This window comes from Calliphora vicina, chromosome 1, assembly GCF_958450345.1.
Source record: "Calliphora vicina chromosome 1, idCalVici1.1, whole genome shotgun sequence".
In the NCBI taxonomy this organism is placed as follows: Eukaryota; Metazoa; Arthropoda; class Insecta; order Diptera; family Calliphoridae; genus Calliphora; species Calliphora vicina.
In genome coordinates this window covers 153379515-153398620 of record NC_088780.1, presented here as the reverse complement: position 1 = coordinate 153398620, position 19106 = coordinate 153379515, and the positions used below count along the sequence as shown (strand labels likewise).

Sequence of the window (19106 nt, the reverse complement as noted above, 5' to 3'; positions counted from 1 at the left end):
ATCATTAGACATCCATATTGTCTATATTAATGACTTAGTAATCCAGATATAGATCAAAAATAGGTCAAAAATCGAGGTTGTCCCGGTTTTTTGCTCATATCTCCGTTATTTATGGACCCATTTTGCTGATTTTAAATAGCAAACTTCTCGAAAACATGTCTGACAGAATTATTGAAGATTTGGATCCCGAAGATATCTGGGGTCTTCAGAAAATTTATTTCAACAGACAGAATATATATACTTTATAGGGTCGGAAATGAAAAATGTAGAAATTACAAACGGAATGACAAACTTATATATATCCTTCTCACGAAGGTGAAGGGTATAAAAATCACTACATGGTGTTGGCCGATCGGAGATGGAAAGTGAGAGAAACTGTGAAAGCCATACGTATCTCACATGGCTGTGTGGTTTCAATTTTAAATGATCACTTGGTTATGAGAAAGCTTTCCACTTTGCTCACAATCGGGTGCATAAAAGGGTACACACATGAGCAGTTTCCATGCCAAAAATCCTTGAATTAGACTACGAAATGCACGCTCTTCCGCCTTATTCTCCAGATTTAGCACCGAGTGACTATTTCTTGTTGCAAAATCTGAAGAAATGTCTCGGCGGAAAGATATTTGACTAGTTAGAACGATGAAATCTCACAAATCTTATTTTTTGGAAGGAATAAACAAATTGGAGACACCTTGAACGAAGTTTATAGAGCTCAAATGAAAAATAAAATAATTGTGTATCCAAAAATCTGTGTTTCATTCAAAAAGGCACGGATAATTTAGGAAAAGTATATCACGCAATTCTCAAAAAGCAAATTTTTGGGAATTTTGCTGATAAAATAACAAACAGTATTATAAAAAAAAATAAGAATATGAAAAAAGTCTTTTTCATAATCAATTGTTAAATTTAACATCGATAAAAATGGGCATTTCTATTGGTATAATATATGTGATTTATATATGTATAAGAGCTATCCTTGCTGATATACCTTTAAAAAGAAATATAAAGACATTTCAAGTTCCTTAAGAAACTTTATTTCTAGGAAGCCAATAGAGTAATAGCTGGTTTTCGGCCAAAAAAAAAACGAAAATTATTTTTTTTAATTTTCAAATTTAAAATCGCTTATTTTTGGACTTGTATAAGATGTTTCTTTAAAACATTTTTCATATGATTATTGTATTAATTGTTCAACTAACAGGAAACAATTTAATTAAAACAGTCATAGATTCTGTCCAGTAATTTATAAACGACATGCCAAGGTATGGTGAAATTTTAAATTAAAATTCTTAAACTCGCTAACTACTTATAAGAGAAAAATTGCTTAAATAATATATTAATATATTTGATTTTGGTCGAACTACACAAATTCGCAAGCATTTACAAAGTTTGCATGTCTGAGGTGCCACAGAGCCGCTTCGGAGAGGCTAGGGTTCACAATCGGAAATATTTCGTTATCGTTAAAGTGCAAATTCTAAAAACATAAGAAATTCTCTCTATGAATTCATTAATAGCTGATTTGGTATCACATCTTTTATCGAAATTTTGATAAAACCCCTAAGAAATATTTCAAAAATTATAAATTCAGCATCACGGATTGTTAAACACGTGTTAAATATGTATAATATAAACATAATTCAATTATTACAAAAAAAAAAAAAAAATTATAATAATATTTTTAATCTGACCGGCTCTTATCTTGGAACTCATCCAGAAGTTTAAACATGCCCATGAAAAGTATATTTCTTAGAAATAAATAAATGACTACAAATATGAAATAAATTATATGGTCCCACTCTTTTTGGCAGCGAAAGTCATATAAAGTTTTTAAAATAATACTGCGTAAATTGGTATTAAAACATTTAAAGATTTAAAAACTAAATAAATAAATAAATAAAGAATTGCTAAATGTATCACAATTACGTAGATACGTGCAAGATCAATTGAAATCATTTGGGCAACATTTGTCACCTTAAAATTCTAAAGAAATTATTAAGAACCAAATAAATCGTTGTTTCTTATTGTCATGTCTTCTTTTCGTGTTTTGCAAATAATTTGTTCATTTTTCAAATAAAATCCCGCAAATTAGAATTTTAGTCAATGGATGTGTATTTTAGTTTTTCGTACAGATGATGACATTGCTGTTGATGTGGATGGCGAGGAAAATGATGATGAAGATGATGATAACAATAATAAAATAAAATAATAATGATGCCACTACACTGACTGTTGGCGATCTTGGCTAAAAATCAACAAGAAAACACAAACAAAAAAGAAAAGAAAAACACATCCAAGACAAAATACGACACTAAATTGTGTGTTTACTAATTTTAACAATGATGTAACTTGTCGCAAAACACACAAACAACCACACTCAACAGAATAACCCCTCAAAAATGGAAAAAATAAACGAAATGTTGTGGCAAGAAAACCAAGCAAACAACAAAAAAGATTCACAAAATGAAAACAAAGTTTTTGCAAAAACGGAAAAGCGTCACTATAAATTGGGCGCGTGGCCAAAACAGCATCATGTTTAAAAAAAAAGTGGATTTGTGTTGTAGCAGTAGTTGTTGTTTTAGCTACTGTTAAACGTTTTTCTGAATTAAGTTGCCTGTCATGACACGTTGCCACACAATAATGATACTTAAGGCAGACGTACGCCAAATTTAAGTGTTTGCCAAAAAAAATAATAAGAAATAAAAGAAAAATAAAACTGAAAACGCGAAAAATAATTGTATGTAGAGGCAAAAAAAATTAACACTTGAACATATATATGTATGTACGTACAGTCATATAAACGTATTATATGACCATTTCAGATACACGCAGAAAATTTAATACAACTACAAATCAACATTATGTATATTTGTATCTATGTATTGTATATGAGAAGAAAAACAACAAACTAAAGTTTATAGTAGTGGTGTATTTTCCAACACCTGACTCATACATCCGAAATAAACATCCTCTACTCTATGTTGTGACTTCTATGCTAAATACTCGCACTACAACTCCATGAATTTAATGATGGTGCACAGTGGTTTCAGCAGTATTATTTTTCAGTACAGTTCTGCAACGTATTTATTCCTAATATGCAATAAATTTTAATCACCGACTAAAAACGGTAAAACGGTAAAAAGGTTAATTTGTATTATTTCGGTATCGGTATTTTCGGTTACCGTAATTTAATGATACGGTAATTTCAATAAATTTAATAAAATATACAAATATTATTGGGTGTATGACTTACAATAGATTGCTTATCTTTTGAACGCGGTTTTTTGTTTTTAATCATTTATACAGTGCACTCGCGATAATTGCCTACTCTACAATATTAACTTAGTGTGCAAAAGCTTTAAAATTTGAACAGCTTCTTTTTGTTTTTAACGTATTTTATCTATCTACACAGAGTTGAAATCTAAATCCTCAAGGTAGTACCCAAATTCTTATGCAACTGCATAATAATTTAGGGATTTCCCTAGCTGTTGATGGATGCAATTCGCAAATATGAACAATCTTGCAAAAGTGAACCGGCCTGGTTTTAATCAGTTCTTATTATCGCAAGTGCACTGTATGTCATTTTGAAGGGTATATAGCTGTCATTTATTCTTACTTAGTTATTGAATATTATACTGTAAACAACAAAGTTTGTTTACTTCGAAAATGTCGAAACGTATGAGAGATGGTTTGTGCGTTTTAGAAGTGGTGATTATGACATGGAAGACAAAGGTCGCCCAGGCCAGCCAAAAAAGTCTGAAAACCAAGAATTGGAGGCATTAATCGATGAAGGTTGCTGTCAGACTCAACAAGAGCTTGCAAAATCATTGGGAGCTACTTAATCAGCAATTTCAAAACGTTTTACAAAATTCTATGAAAATAATCAATTTCTGTATAAACATAAAACTTTTTTAACTATATTAAAATATATTTATAAAAAAATATATATTTTGAATTTTTTGTTGCTTGTCAGGTTTTTGAATTAAACGATTCAGTTACTGTCTGACCTTAAACAAAGTTGCTTGTGTAATTTGTGATTTTATGCTGAATTTGATATGAACACCAAGATATTTATAATAATATATTTTGATATAAAAATCTATATATTTCCACTTTCCATGAATATCGAGCCCTTAGCACCAAATTATCGTAAGCGACATTTTTAAAATTTTTGTTTTATTGCAGAAATTAAAATTTTATGGACCGACTGATGCTTAGCGTTCTCAAAATATAAAAATTGTTAATAACATCAAAAATATAGGGGGTAAGATTTTATCGTAAGTCAATTTTATATTTTACAGTAAACAAATTTTATCGTAAGCGACACACAGTGGTATAGAAAAAAAGAGGGAAATAAATATGTAACTTCTAAATTATTAGATTGGTTTGAATGAAATTTCACATGCGCAAAGCAGAAGTGTTGTCGAGTTTAAGTTTTGAACATGGAACTCATGGTATGTTATATTTTTAAAACGATATTATTTCTTGGTTTGAGTTCCTATTTCAATAAAATTATACATATAGAATCTTCTCATCGAGCACTACAAAAAACCTCGCCTTAGTTTTTCCCAACACATGTATGTGTCAAATGGAAAAAGAATTGTTTAAAAATAATGACTAAGACCAAAGTTATAAGCATTTGAATTTAAAAAATTTTAAAAAGTTGATTTTTCTCTATTTTTTTTAGGAAAAAAGAACTTTTTTTCTTTTTTAAGTTATCGCAAAAAATTTCTAAGAGGATGTATAAGGAATTTCTACTTTCTGAAAGCTAAGTTTTCATAAAATATTTTAAAGGAAAACAAATTTCAAAAAGGTTGTTACCTGGTGTATGTAAAATAAAACTTTAGGGCAAAAACTCTCATATCGCGTATCCGATATCAAAATATAGTAACCGATTATAGGTGACTCAATATGTTTCAAATTATTTTGTAAAGGGTCCCGATAACCCCGACCCTGATATGGATATTATAGCGAAAAAACTAAAAATTACCATTTTTAGAATTTTTCAACACTATTTTGGGAATTGCAGGATTGCTGATAATAAATTTCAAAATTCGTTTTTATTTTTCCATTTTAAATTGAATAATCTATATAACTGTGAAATTTCATTAAAAAATATTTATAAATAAAAATTTAATTTCAATTCGAAAAATGTTTATCTATGCAAAAATTCAATAAAAAACATTTTTTGTCATATTTTTCTATAAAGTATTCCATGAATTTTTAATTGTCATAACTTATCAATATTTTTGAAAAATAGACAAATAGCTTGAACGAAATTATATTATATCGCATCATAACATTTTTAATTCTATGTATAAATTTCAAAATAATCAAAAAAAACCTTCTCCTGTAAAATTTGTGTTTTGTCGCTTACGATAATTTGTCGCTAAGGGCTCGATATGTAAGATCTGAAAGTAAAGCGACTTATATCGAAATTATTTGAAGTTGATTCTTAATAGTTGGAAAATACGTAAGAAATAAGAGTCACTTACCCAATCTTGTATTAAGCTCTTGCCATTTCTTATTTACTAAATTTGTTAATATAACTGCATTTCTGAAACGAAATTTAAATAAATAAGATTTTGTAATTATGTGTATGATATTATTTTATTCGTATTAGACTTTTAAATTGTATTTTAAATACTCGTACTAGTAGTGCAATCAGACGTGGATGCATGTCAACCATTTGGGGGGAAATAAAGTAATTTTTTTTTAAAATTTTTCTTATTTTCCTTTTCTGTATTCAAACTTATCGGTTTTTGTGGAAAACTTCCTTTTTCGCCCTCTGAATCCGAGCCTGAGTACAATGAAATGCATTTAGATGTTAACTACAGCAGGATTCTTAGTGCACTTTGGTATCAGTTGTAAACGTATAATCTTTAACTCAAGACGTTTTTAGAAAAAAAAAATATTTTTTTTACATTTGACTATGATTTCTTTCAAGCAAATGTTACTTTTGTGGTTTTTATCCACCCCCAAATCTATATCTGTGGACTTTTGACAAAACAACTTAAGTGGAATTTTAAAATTTTTCAGGAGAACGCAAAAACTGTTGAATTGATCAATAATTATTTTATTACTTGTCTTAAAGAATTTCGAAAGCTTTGTATAATACGTTCTCATGAAAAATTCCACTTTAGTTGTTTTGTCAAAAGTCCATAGATACGTATATAAGTTATTGGGTCTGCAATAACTTATATATAGATTGGGTACATTTACTCTGTAACCAGATTTTTTATTATAATATACATTTAAGAATTAGTTTCGTTTTTTCAGTTTTATGAGATTTTTTTGCTTGTTATTTTTTTTTGTTCATATTTAAAACATTTTTATTTTACTTTGAAAATCATGAAATATATTTTTTAATTACTGTTATAAAAAGCGAATTTAAAAGCGTCCATAAATGTTGATGCCCCACAACCACTGTCCATTTCTTCAACACTAAAAACATGTTGCTAGTGTGTGCAATTTTAAACGGAAAAACATTTTAACCCCTTCAATGATTCAACATTGAAATTTTCTGGTTAAAAAAAAACCAACAACAACAAGTACATTTTCTTTTTCAAAAACCAATCCATAAAATTGAAAATCCTTTTTGGAGAACAATTTTGTTGCTGCAACCACACAACACAAAAACATGCAAAAAATTAAAACTATGAAGAGTTTTAAAATAAAAATAGTTGTGGAGTGGTATGATGATGAAGTTCAACAACAAAAACCAAAAAAGAAATAATGAAAAGAACTATTTGCAAACAAGAAGTGTTGTTGCAAATTAAAAACATATTGTCATGTGTGTTATTTTTCATTTCATTTCTATGCAACAACACACTAGGATCATGCAACGACAGATAAGCAGCAACAACAACAACAAGTCAAATTAAAACAAAAATATTACTAAAAATATCCTATCCTCCTCTTCATAAGCACACACTGTTCTCAATCTCAATATTTTTCTTTTTATAATTCTTACTTTTTTATTTTAATATATTTTTTTTAGCATTTATTTATTTTGTTGCAATATGTTTTCTGTTGTAGTTGTTGTTGTTGTTGGTGGTAGTTGGTGCTGCTGTTTGTTGTTTATTTTATTACATTTTCCTATTTTATTTTACGCCACATGTGTACTTTGGCGTTCATTAACTTTTTGCATATTAATAAATTGTTTTTGCAACAACACCAAACAACTGAAGTTTGTATACAATTGCAACAACAAAAGAAGTTGAGGCAGATATGCTAAAAGTAAAGCCATTATTTTTATTATATTTATAAAATATTATTTTGTTTTTTTTTTTTGTTTAATATTCCACATTAAACTATTCTTTAGCAGTTTTTATATGAATTTTGTATCAGAGTTTTAAAAGAATGCAATTGTTTATTTATTAATACAGAAATTGTATATATTTCAGATGATCTGAAAAATGAGGTTGTTGTTTTCCTATTTGCCGTTTAGTATCTTAGTTTCGATACCCTCTACACTCTAATAAATTTTCATGTAAATTTCCTACATTAATAGTAGGAAACTTTTCTCCTTCTATAATTAGGGTAAAAATACATGTTGTGTGTAAATTCAAATATTTTTTTATATAATAAATTATTTTTGTTTTTTTTAGAAATAAAATTTTGACAATTTGTATATTAAACGTTTGAATTACTTTACTTTAATGCTTTACACACTTCAATTTATGCACAATATATGTAATTTTAAATATAAAATGCTTATTATATTATAAAAATTTAAAATAAAACATTTTGTTTGTATTTTTGCTGAAAAAAGTATGTAATTGATTTTGATAAACATATTGTGCTTAAATTTACGCATATTGTGTAAGTTTACATGAAAACTTACTTACTTTATAGTAGTAGATTTATATGCATTTTTTAGAGTGTAGATTTGAATAAAACTAGTCTAATAAGGTGTTATTAAATACAATTTTATGATGCTGAACTGATCTACGAGAAATTCGACACTAGGTATATTACATGACCGGTCTAAATGTGTATAAGAGCGGGAAATTTATAAATTATTTTCAATTATAATATTCAAAACAAAACAAAACATGGCATATAACAGAAATCCAAGCGACTGATTAATTGGATATATGACTTCAAAATTAGGGATTTATGAAGTTGGACGGGGCAAATGCTGGTTAGGCAAAACTTCGCAACCACATCTTTCTAAGTAGTTTTTAATAGCTATTGCAACATGTGACCTAACGTTGTCATGATGGAATATTACGGTTTCATGTCTGGCCGCATATTCTGGGAATTTTTCGGCAAATGAACGCATCACACAAATCAGGTACAGGTTCCCTGTGATGGTTTGGCCAGATTTCAGCACTTTTGGTCCATCAAATAGAGAGCGTTACCTTGCTGCCATGGATACTTGGCCAAGCTTCTCGTACGATCTCTTACGCTTCATCAATGAATCCATTATCCATCGCAAGTAATGATTCAAATGGTTTCCTTTTATGTGAATCAATCCTTTAATTAATCTGTTTTTATGCATAACGGCCCTGATCTGCAGCAATAATAAAACAAGTAAATAGTGCTAAAGTTCGACAGCATTAACGACACACACTAGCACACCGCAACAGCAGCAGTACCAACAACAATAAGTCAAGATGACTAAAAAAAAATCGAAATCGTCAACTATTTTTTTCGAACGATTTTTTGTGCGTTTCAGAAGGAAAGAGGCAAAACAAAAAAAATACCAACAAAAAAAAAAAGAAGAAAGAAACACATGTACCATGTGTGCCAAGATCGCTGGCTGTCATTTGTTTAGCTAAACTGAGTGTACACGTTGTTTAATTTATATTGTTGTTGATGTTGTTGCAAGCGTATGAAAAGGGTCAATTGGAAAAATTTCCAATTTCTATTGGCAAGTGTTTACATATGCATGTCTAAATAAAGGATGCCTTTTCCTTTCCTTTTTATGGTATTTACAGAAAGGATATAGTTTCTAATAGGTTTAAATAAATAAACATTATTTTCGAAGAAAGCGTCCTTCCGGTTTAGAGTTAACTGAATACTAAAGGATTTATAATGAATAATTTCGTTAAAAATATCAATATCAAGCAACAGCAACAAAAATACAGAAAATTATTTAGTTTGCCGAAAAATTTTACTAGTTATTGAAATATTCCCATCAAAATAGAAGTTACTTAAGCAATTCTAAAAAGATAAACGTTTAGTTTTGAAGATAAAAAGCTGTAAATTGGTACTTGGGTGGTATTTAATGCATAACACAAATGAGACGAAATATTTATATAAAGGCAGTTCCATGGTCAAGAACGCGACATTGGTACATCTTTGAAGTATATAAAAATAAAGAACCTTTTTTGTTTCCTTTTTTCGAAAGCATTTATATGGAATTTAGTTTAAAGTAAAAGTTTTCTTGTTTTTTTGTTATAAAAAAAAATTAATTTTAGACTTTTTTGTTTAGTATGATTTAGCACGCGACATATTTCTCCGTCAAGTTGGTAATAAGGATATGTATAAGTAATTTCAACAAAATCTTCGTATTTACAGTGCTTCAAAACATTAACTTTTTAACTAAGCCTACTTTTCCAATGTTTGCTTGCATGTGTAAGGCTCAAACTTCTTTCGATCACGCAACTTTTTCTGCCTTTGATGATATTTTTCACATTTTTCTTTAAGCAAAAATGCAATTTGTTTTTCCTAAATTCGATAGCTATTGGCAGCTGCTTTATCGCAATATTAAACTTTAGTAGATCTCTTTTAAATTTTCCCATATTCTCCTCTTGACAGCCATCTACTTAATGATAAAATAAATACACTAACGAACGCGACACATTTTGAAAATTAATATGAACTATTTATTGATTTAAATTAAAATTGATTACACGATCACTTGATTAGAACAATCGCGGAGTAAGTACTGATAACAACAGTTAATTTTGGTAAAAGAACGCGACATTAGAATATAATCAAAATAAACATTGCTATGAAACTGACTTTTACATTGTCTACGTACAGAATTTAGTATGCGAGATATAAACAATTTATGTCGCAATTTAACTCATAACTACGAGTATAGTATTGGAGGTAAAAATCTAAATGGGATATGAACAATTTCAGTAGGACCAAAATACTGGTTTATGAACCGATTTGAATGATTAATTCATCACTGTCAATTTAGAAAGTATTTCCGAGCTTTCTAGGAGCTTCAAAATATAACCACCTCGATCTCTTAGTATCGGTAGATACCATTAACGAAATGTAGAATCTCAGTTTATATTTTGTTAAAAACATTCCAATGGGGTTCATTGGATACACGCACTATTTCTACTACAAGTACAAACGACAATCAATAAGAAAAATCAAAATAAACTTTTTTTTTCACGAAAATCACTAAAATTTGGATGAGTTGCAGTGAACAGCAACTGCAACAACAAAAACTAAACAACATACACATAAAATACGCACTAATAAAAAACAAATTTGAAATAAAAAAAACAAATAATTAGAAAATTTAAAAAAACAACCAATAAGAAAGAGTAAAAGTAAAAAAAACCCAAAACCTAAAAGCACACATGTAAAACAAAAAAAGAAAAGTGAATGTGAATATGCAGCATACAACACACATGCACATAAATAAATATCTGTGCAACATAACAAAGGGAAAATCCATAAAGTACTTAAACTGCAACAGCGTTACAAGCAACCAGCTACTGGCTGGTGACTGAGGAAACTAAAGGCGACGATCTAGCATAAAATTTTTGAAACTACTAAATGCTAAAGACTCTGCTGCTGCGGCAGCAGTAGTAGCTGCAGCAGCCGTGACGTTTGTGGTTGTTAGGGGAAGAAGTATACAAACTGATCCTTAGACGTGTGTTTAAATAATGAACATCTTTTAGTTTAATGGTTTATTCTAAAACGAAACGTGGTGCGATCAAGAACTCGTTCGAGAGAAGATCGGTAAAATTAAATAAAAAAGACAAACAAATAAATAAAAAAAAGACGTGAATTTGAATATTTGACGCACCTCTTTAAAACGTTCGTTGTTAGACAAAATACATTTTGCTATATATATTTACATGGGGTTTTCCCAAGAAAATTTAAAGAAAATAAGTGAAAAAAACACCACATTATTTTTTGGCAAATGAGCCAAGAAAATTTTATTTGAAAATAAATAAATAAAAACTAAATAAAGTGAACAACACATTATAGCGAAAAGTGTGGCAAAGTGACATTATACACGCGATTTTGTGACTCTATATATTGTGTTATGATTGATTAAACAATATAATAAAATAAATTAAAAAAATGTTTATGTGAAATTATTAAATAATAAAAAAAATTAAGAAAAATAAAACCCATAAAAATGTCTTCCACTTTAAAAATTAATACTACCATGAATAGCCAAAATCTAAGCATTCCCATACAAAAATTATCAACCTTAAATATGTACCACGAAATGGCACAACCATCGACGCCACCTTACACACCATTTGCAAACTCCGCCGTATCGCAGTGCAATGGACAACAAGTTGAAAATTACACAGCTACGACAGCACTTTCACCACCAATGCCAGCTCCAGTAAATTGCAATTTAATGTCTCCACCATTGAGTGCAACACCAATAAGCGAACATTTTCGCGCTTCCCTCTGCAATTTGAAATCATTCAACAGTGGCAGTAATTATAACGATTTTGCCACAGCCGATGCTCATTTTCCAGATTTTTCACAATTAACATTTGCAGCTGTTGAAACACCAAGTTCAATTTATGGCGGCATTGGTATGAACTGTGGCAGTGCAGCCAACCCAGCCATGGATGATGAGGATTTTCTGCATAAACGCCATCATTCCATGTGCTATTCCGGTGGCGAGGAGGAAGAATTTGGCCATTTATCGGATGGTGATGTAAAATGTGAAACGATGCAAATACAAGAACAGTCACAACAAGGTGTCTTTCGTTTTGAGCCTGAAGATATTGCTCGCTTAAGCGAAACCTGTCAATATGAGGATATCAATGGTGTGCCTGTAATGCCCCAGACACCGTTTACCCCACAAACACCCTATACACCATATCCTTCCACCTACATGTCATTTACACCGTCGACAACACATCAGCCACAACAACAGCAACAACATAATGACTATGACATGGCCTATAACAGCCAGCAAATGGTAATGCCAACAGCCATGCAAGAATGTCAGACATTAAATGGCAACAGCAATGACTGCTTAAATTTAGATATCGAATATTATAATTATGATGAAATAAATTGCCAATCCAAAGAACAATCACCCTGTTCTTCACCTCCTTTGGATCCTTGGATGTCCCTGACAGTATGCGATTCCATGCAACAGCCACCCAGACAAGAGTCACCCAAAATAATCAACACCAGCTATGCTGGCTTCACACCTCCACAACAGATCAACTATGAGCCCAGCATAAAGCAAGAAAATGTCATGACAACCAAATTACCCTCAATGATGTCTACCTTTGGCACTCCGAAATACGAACCCCTAAGTGCCTATTCCTATACAAATTACGGCGATTATGGCCAGCAAAGAACTCATATTTATAGTCCTCCTGCCCAGTCAACGACCAACACTTCTGCTCAGTATTCACAAAATTTAAATTCATTCACCGTCTTGGCTGATGATTTCGAAAACTGCAACATGTTGAATATGGACAAACCAAATAGAGAACACAAAATAATATGGACCATTAATGAATTGGATGAAATAAATGAGGAAATAATGAGTGAGTTTTGCAAACAACCCGCACAAAATAATTGCGGTTATGACAGTCATCACTACTACTGCAGCAATGATAATTCCACCAACACCGATGAGGATGAAGAGAATAATTTGGAGCTTATCGAAGAAATTGAAACATTTCCCGAGGAATTGGAAACTGAAAGTGTTGAGGAGGACAATGATGAAGTGTTTATAGTGGAAAAATGCAAAACTAATAAGCAGCGCAGAAAACGTTGCACTTCACAAACCTCAAATGCCTCATCCACTACTACAGCTATATCTGTTGTGGAGCAACCCATACAGGAGCCCATGATTTGTCGCTGGACCGACTGCAATGAAATTTTCCCCAATCAAGTGGAATTTGTGGCCCATATCGAAAAGAGACACGTTGATGTTAAGAGAGGCGAAGATTTTTCTTGTTTCTGGCATGAATGCCCCAGACGTTACAAGCCCTTCAATGCTCGCTACAAATTGTTAATACATATGCGGGTGCACAGTGGCGAAAAGCCAAATAAATGTCCGGTGAGTGGTGTATTTTTTTTTTCTTAAATTTAAATATAACTTAGACAAATTTTGTTTCTTAGAATTTAATATTTAAATTCAAGCAAAGATTGTTGTGCTAATTTCAAAACATGCCACAAATTGTGAGCAAACATATAAAAAAGATAAAGCTTATTTAAATAGAATTAGAACATGTTGAAACTTAAAATTTTTTAATTTTCTTAATATTAAATTCACATACAGAATTTTCTTTTAAGTTATGAAATTGATGAAATTATTTTTCTATCAAGTATTTATTAAATTAGCAAATCAATTTGAAAACTTTGACTTATTCTTAATTTGTGGCAAAATTTAAAAAAACGATAAAAATATTTTAATTTTTAAAATTGTTTTCTTAATAAGCTTGCCACAAACTACATTACATAGTTTGTTTATTTAAACTAGAAAGCTTTTTAATATAAATTGTTTAGAATTGTATAATATTAATTAAAAATATGTTTTAAGATTCAAAGAACAAAAATTGTGAAAATCCATATGGCCACATACGAACATACCTACTAATAACCTGTGCAACATGCACACATTAATAGTCGAACACCAAACAATTTTGTTTTTAATTTTAAAATGTAATTTGAGATGAAATCTACAAATGCGTTCATTTATTTTTTTTGTATTTGGTTCCTTTTTGTTTAGAATAAATAAAACAAATTTTTGTTTCTAAATAAAATCATTTTCATTATATTTTTTCTATGTTTTCCCCAAGCATGTACTATGTATGTTGTACATTCGTACGTTTGTGCTGCACGTGAACAGCTGTCATAGATAACATTTCATTACATTAGTCTTTCACTTGTTGTAAATAAATGATGATGAAAATGATTTAAATGTTTTTCATTTCTACTTTTTTCCAAAAAACAAACTTTATATTTACAAACTCTCACACATGCTGAAAAAACAACAAATTTTAATGTTTATTTACAAAAAAAGAAAAAAAGAGAAAGAAAGGGTTGAGGTTTAAATTGCAGTACATGATTTGCTTGTATTTTGTATACATTTGTAGATTTATTTTAAATGAAATGTGTCCAAAAAGTAGCACGTGATGCTATTTAAAGTGGTTTAATAAAGATATTTAATATTTTATAATTTACTTTTTTGTTGTTGAAAATTTATCTTTTTCCATATGTTTTCATAAAAAGTTTATTATACTCCATCATTTAAACTTATGATACTGCCATATGTTGTAAAATAAGGAAAAATATAGACAAGAGAAATTATCTAACGACAAAGTTTTGTTGTATACAATTTATTAGTTGAAGGAAAAAATCATTTCTTAGACAAATTTTATGCAAATAATTAATAAACTGAGGTGAAAAATGCAAAATATTGTCATTAAAACTAATAAAAATTAATGAAATGGTAAAAATTAGGAGTTTTTGTAAAATTCTGAAACTTGCCACAAAATGTTGCAACTTGAAAAACTTTACATAAATGAATAAATTCAACATTAAATCAAGGTTTTTATTAAAATATGTTAAATAAATATTATTACAAAATGTTGCAAGAACATAAATGTTTCTTGAATGCAAAAAATTGCCTTTAAAGCGAATAACAGAAAATTAGTTAATGTAAAATTTATAAAATTGCCACAAAATGTTGCAAGTAATAAAACTGTTTAAAAAAGCCTAACTTTGACCCTAAATCAATATAAAAATGAACTTTTGCTAAATATAACATAACATACTGCCACAACATGTTGCAAATACTTAATTTTCACTAAAATGTTGAAATATAGAATAACATTAAATTGAGATTTAAAAATATTAATATATAGAAAATATCCACAAAACGTTGCAAGTTGTAATTTTGTTAATTTTTTTAAATGTTTGTAAATAATTAATAAAACTATACTACTTTGTTAAACAAATATCTTAAATAACATATGTACATTTTAAGCTGCCACAAAATGTGGCACGTTAAAAAACATATTTGTTCCCTTAGCCATTTCTGTATTTACCTTAATGCTTTGTACAACAAACCTAAATTTGCATATCAAAAGCTAGGGTCTTCTATTTATACTTTTAATTTTAACTTTACTCCTCGCTCTCTCTCTCTCATTTTACGTATGTCAGCATAAACTAACTTTGTTTCTTAAATTTTATCTTTTATTTTACAGTTTCCTGGATGTAATAAGGCATTTTCGCGTTTGGAAAACTTAAAAATCCATCAACGTTCACATACCGGCGAACGTCCCTATGGTTGTCAATACAAAGGCTGTCTAAAAGCATTCAGCAATAGCTCAGATCGTGCAAAACATCAAAGGACCCACTATGATACGGTAAGTGTCAAAAATATGCTAATACAATTATGTTTCAACAGCAGCCAGAAATTGAAAAGGAAACACAAATACGAACAAAATAAAAATAAAAAATCAAACTTTATAATGGCCACTTTTTTCGGCGAAATCTCTGTAATAATTTTGTGCCTGAAATTCTGTGAGTTTCAATGAAAATTTAAAAAACGTATGTGTGTATTAAAGTTGTGGGGCAATAAAATAGAGAGTTCGTTCTGTTGAATATTTTTAGGCATATTACATGTGAGTGATTTATTGTTTGTGTATGCAGTTGCAAAATAACATGCAATAAAACTTACAAGTCCAAACATACATATATGCAAGCAACATATTGTTGTGAGTGAACGAGCCTTTAAAAATGTCTAAAAATTTTGTTATTTTCGTTTCTGGATTTTTTGTTGTTATTTGCTAAATTCATAATAACAAAAATTGTGGATACCAACTGATTCGAGGACTGGTTGTTAACTGCATTTGTTTTGAATGTGTGAGCAAAAGTGTTTGATGCGTTACGCACAAGTTCATAATGTTTTGCTGTTTTTCATGGATGCATTCACTACATATATACAATGACATTTGACAGTTATAAGGCCGAAATTGTGAAACAGGTGCGTCTTCAACAACAATGCTTTCAGCTCGCTGTTGCCTTATCAATATTAAACGAGTAGCTCATGCACCACGACCATGTTTTGAAAGGCTTATAAAAGTTAATGAAATGTTTGCATTCGCTGTTAGCTGACCAACAAAACATTTTTGTGAACATTCCACTGAAAACATCATGTTCTAAAAAATAATGACACATTTCTTTCGGGGTTTAAGCTAAAAATAAAACGGTTGAAATGAGTTTTTGGTTTGGAAAATTTAAACAGTTTTTGCTTTTTGGTCGGCCATATGTTGTGGCATGTAAGTTTTAATGTGTAAATTCAACAAATTATTAAGTGCAACACAACAATTTTGTATAATGTTGGAAAAATTTTAACTTGCCACAAATTGTGGCATGTTTAGAAATTATTGCAAAATAGCTATAATATAACAAAGGCATTAATTTATTAGGAGCTTTTGGAAAATTTTAACAAAAACAAGTATTTAAATCGCTTAAATATTTTGATATACTAAATGTGTATTTAAATTATTCATTTAATTAAATTTTAATAAATAGTTTAACTTAGGTTCAGCTTGGTTTAAAATATAACAAGATATAGAAATGTTGTAGATAATATAGTTAGAGATTATTTGTAATGTTTAATCATGAAACATAATACTGTATATTGCCACAATGTAATTGATAGGCTTATAGACTAATAGATTTTGTGCCACAGAATTCGTGTTGCCCTGTGTAATTAATAATAATTAAATATTGGGTTTTAAATAATTTACTATTTATTAAATTTGCAATATGTAAAAAATATTTAATTTCTCAGAATTTACTTTTGTAGCAGCACTTTCTTGGAAAACTAATTAATATAATTGATATCCTTACAATACAAATTTTAAACAAAAAGATAAAACAAATTTTACTAATTTGACAATCTCCCTCAATATATTAGGGCAAACATTTATACATTTATTACATAAAATTAATGTTCAATTGTTTTTTTTGCGTATATTTTTAGAAACCTTATGCCTGCCAGTTGCCCGGCTGCACCAAACGCTACACTGATCCCTCTAGCTTGCGCAAACATGTGAAAAATCATGCCTTACGCAATGCCAATGGTCATTTGGGACGCAGAAAATCGGCAAGTACTGCCACAACAACAACTAACAAAAAATCAAATGCCAAAACACGCAGACATTCGGAATCATCAGTGTTGCAAGCCAGTAAAACTAAAAATAACACTAATAATAATAACAATAACATGCAGCCACAAGAAATTGTCGTACAAGTGCAACATGGTAACCACAGCAAGCAACGCAGTAACAGCTTCAGCGAAATGTCATCATCATCAGCATCGTTAGCCAGCATTGCAATGGTAAATACAAATTATGAAAATAAACAAAAATTAACAAATGTGAATTACAATAATACACCAAACAATAAACAATTGCAACAACAGCATCATAATAATCACAAGCATATGGTGGTGGCAACAACAAAAACTGAATCATCATTATTATTCACAGCTAATCACAATTCAATGAACTTTAATGAGTTGTCAAATTGTATTGTTACCATTGAACAATACAACAACAGCAACGGCATCAAAAACAATCAACTAGAAAATAGTTGCAACAATGACATTGACAAGAGTAGCAGTGATCAAAATACAACCACTGTAACCACTGCTCTAGCCGCATATAATTTGGGTAACAATACAGCAACTGCAACAACAATAGCAAACAAAACTGGCAACAGCAATATCAATGAAAATATTAATCAATTAAATGAATTTCAACAATTGCTACAAGTAAAATCATCATCAACCAAATGCCAGCAACAAACGAATGCGAGTAATACTAGCAGTGGCTCAACAGCATTAACATGTGATGTTTTAAATTACAGCAGCAGCAACACCAACATCACTAACAACAATAACAATGCAAAATATGTAATGGCCAATACAACAGCAACAACTACAACAAACGGCATTACCACAAATTCGATTAGCACACAATGCCACAACAACATCAACAATCCAACCCACACCAGCAGCAGCAGCTGCAGCATCAGTCCAATTCCAGCCACGACGAATACAACTGACAATGACAATGATACAAATGAATTTGTTTCATTCGAGTATGTTAAAAAGCTGCTGTCCGAAACATTCGATTATATGGATGAGGATAATAATGACAGTTGTTGTGATAATATTGTTCAAAATACTAATATTACAGGAACCTCCTCGGCTGCACCAACTACATCATCATCATCAACAACAACATGTGTTGATGTACTTGCTGCTGCTGTGGCCAGTAGTGGTATTGGTGTCATTAGTGCGGATAAACTTAAGCCCACAACAACAGTAGCAACTACATTGTCATCAGCAACAACAACAATCCCAGCATTGGTGAAAACAAATGAAATTGTTGCTAATGTGTCTAATAAAAATTTACATAATGAAAATGTTGAACAAGAATTTGCCAATAATTTTGACATGGATTATTTGGAAAGTTTTATGTAGAACAAAAACACATACATTTATTGATATTGAAAAATTGTATATAAATTTACATTTTAATTAACTATTTTTTACTTAGAATTTAACTAACGAAACAAACCTACCAAAGACATTAACCAAAATAATTTGAAATCTCATACTTTGCCTCCTAGATTTTAAGCAACTTTAATCAATCTAACTCTCTCAAAAGATTCCACCAAAGACATTGATAATTATTTCTAAAAAACAAATATTTTTACTGATCTCTAAACCTCTACAAGTTTGAGTAGTTAAAATATTTACACATTTAGTAACTAGCTAACTAATTTAAGTGCTTCCTTTTATAAATTTAATAACAAAAAAAATCGTTCCTAAAACCAAAAAAAAAAAATTAAAGAATTTTGTTTGTTTTTATACAAAACCCACCATTTAGTGATGT

General features: G+C 29.8%; 1 protein-coding gene and 1 long non-coding RNA gene across 2 annotated transcripts in view; one reads left to right on the top strand and one right to left on the bottom strand.

Moving 5' to 3' along the window:
• The window catches only part of LOC135959189 (uncharacterized), a 60492-nt gene that overhangs the window by 40202 nt on the left and 1184 nt on the right, over positions 1-19106 (bottom strand). Inside the window, exon 2 of the long non-coding RNA XR_010576511.1 lies at positions 5490-5551. This is a non-coding gene — a long non-coding RNA (uncharacterized LOC135959189). The remainder of the gene's footprint in view (positions 1-5489; positions 5552-19106) is intronic.
• lmd (lame duck) lies at positions 11316-18931 on the top strand. Its single transcript, XM_065510267.1, has 4 exons — positions 11316-13246; positions 15399-15560; positions 17186-17768; positions 17835-18931. Exons 1-4 carry the CDS (start codon positions 11339-11341, stop codon positions 18689-18691), a joined length of 3510 nt encoding a protein of 1169 aa, XP_065366339.1. The 5' UTR covers positions 11316-11338; the 3' UTR covers positions 18692-18931.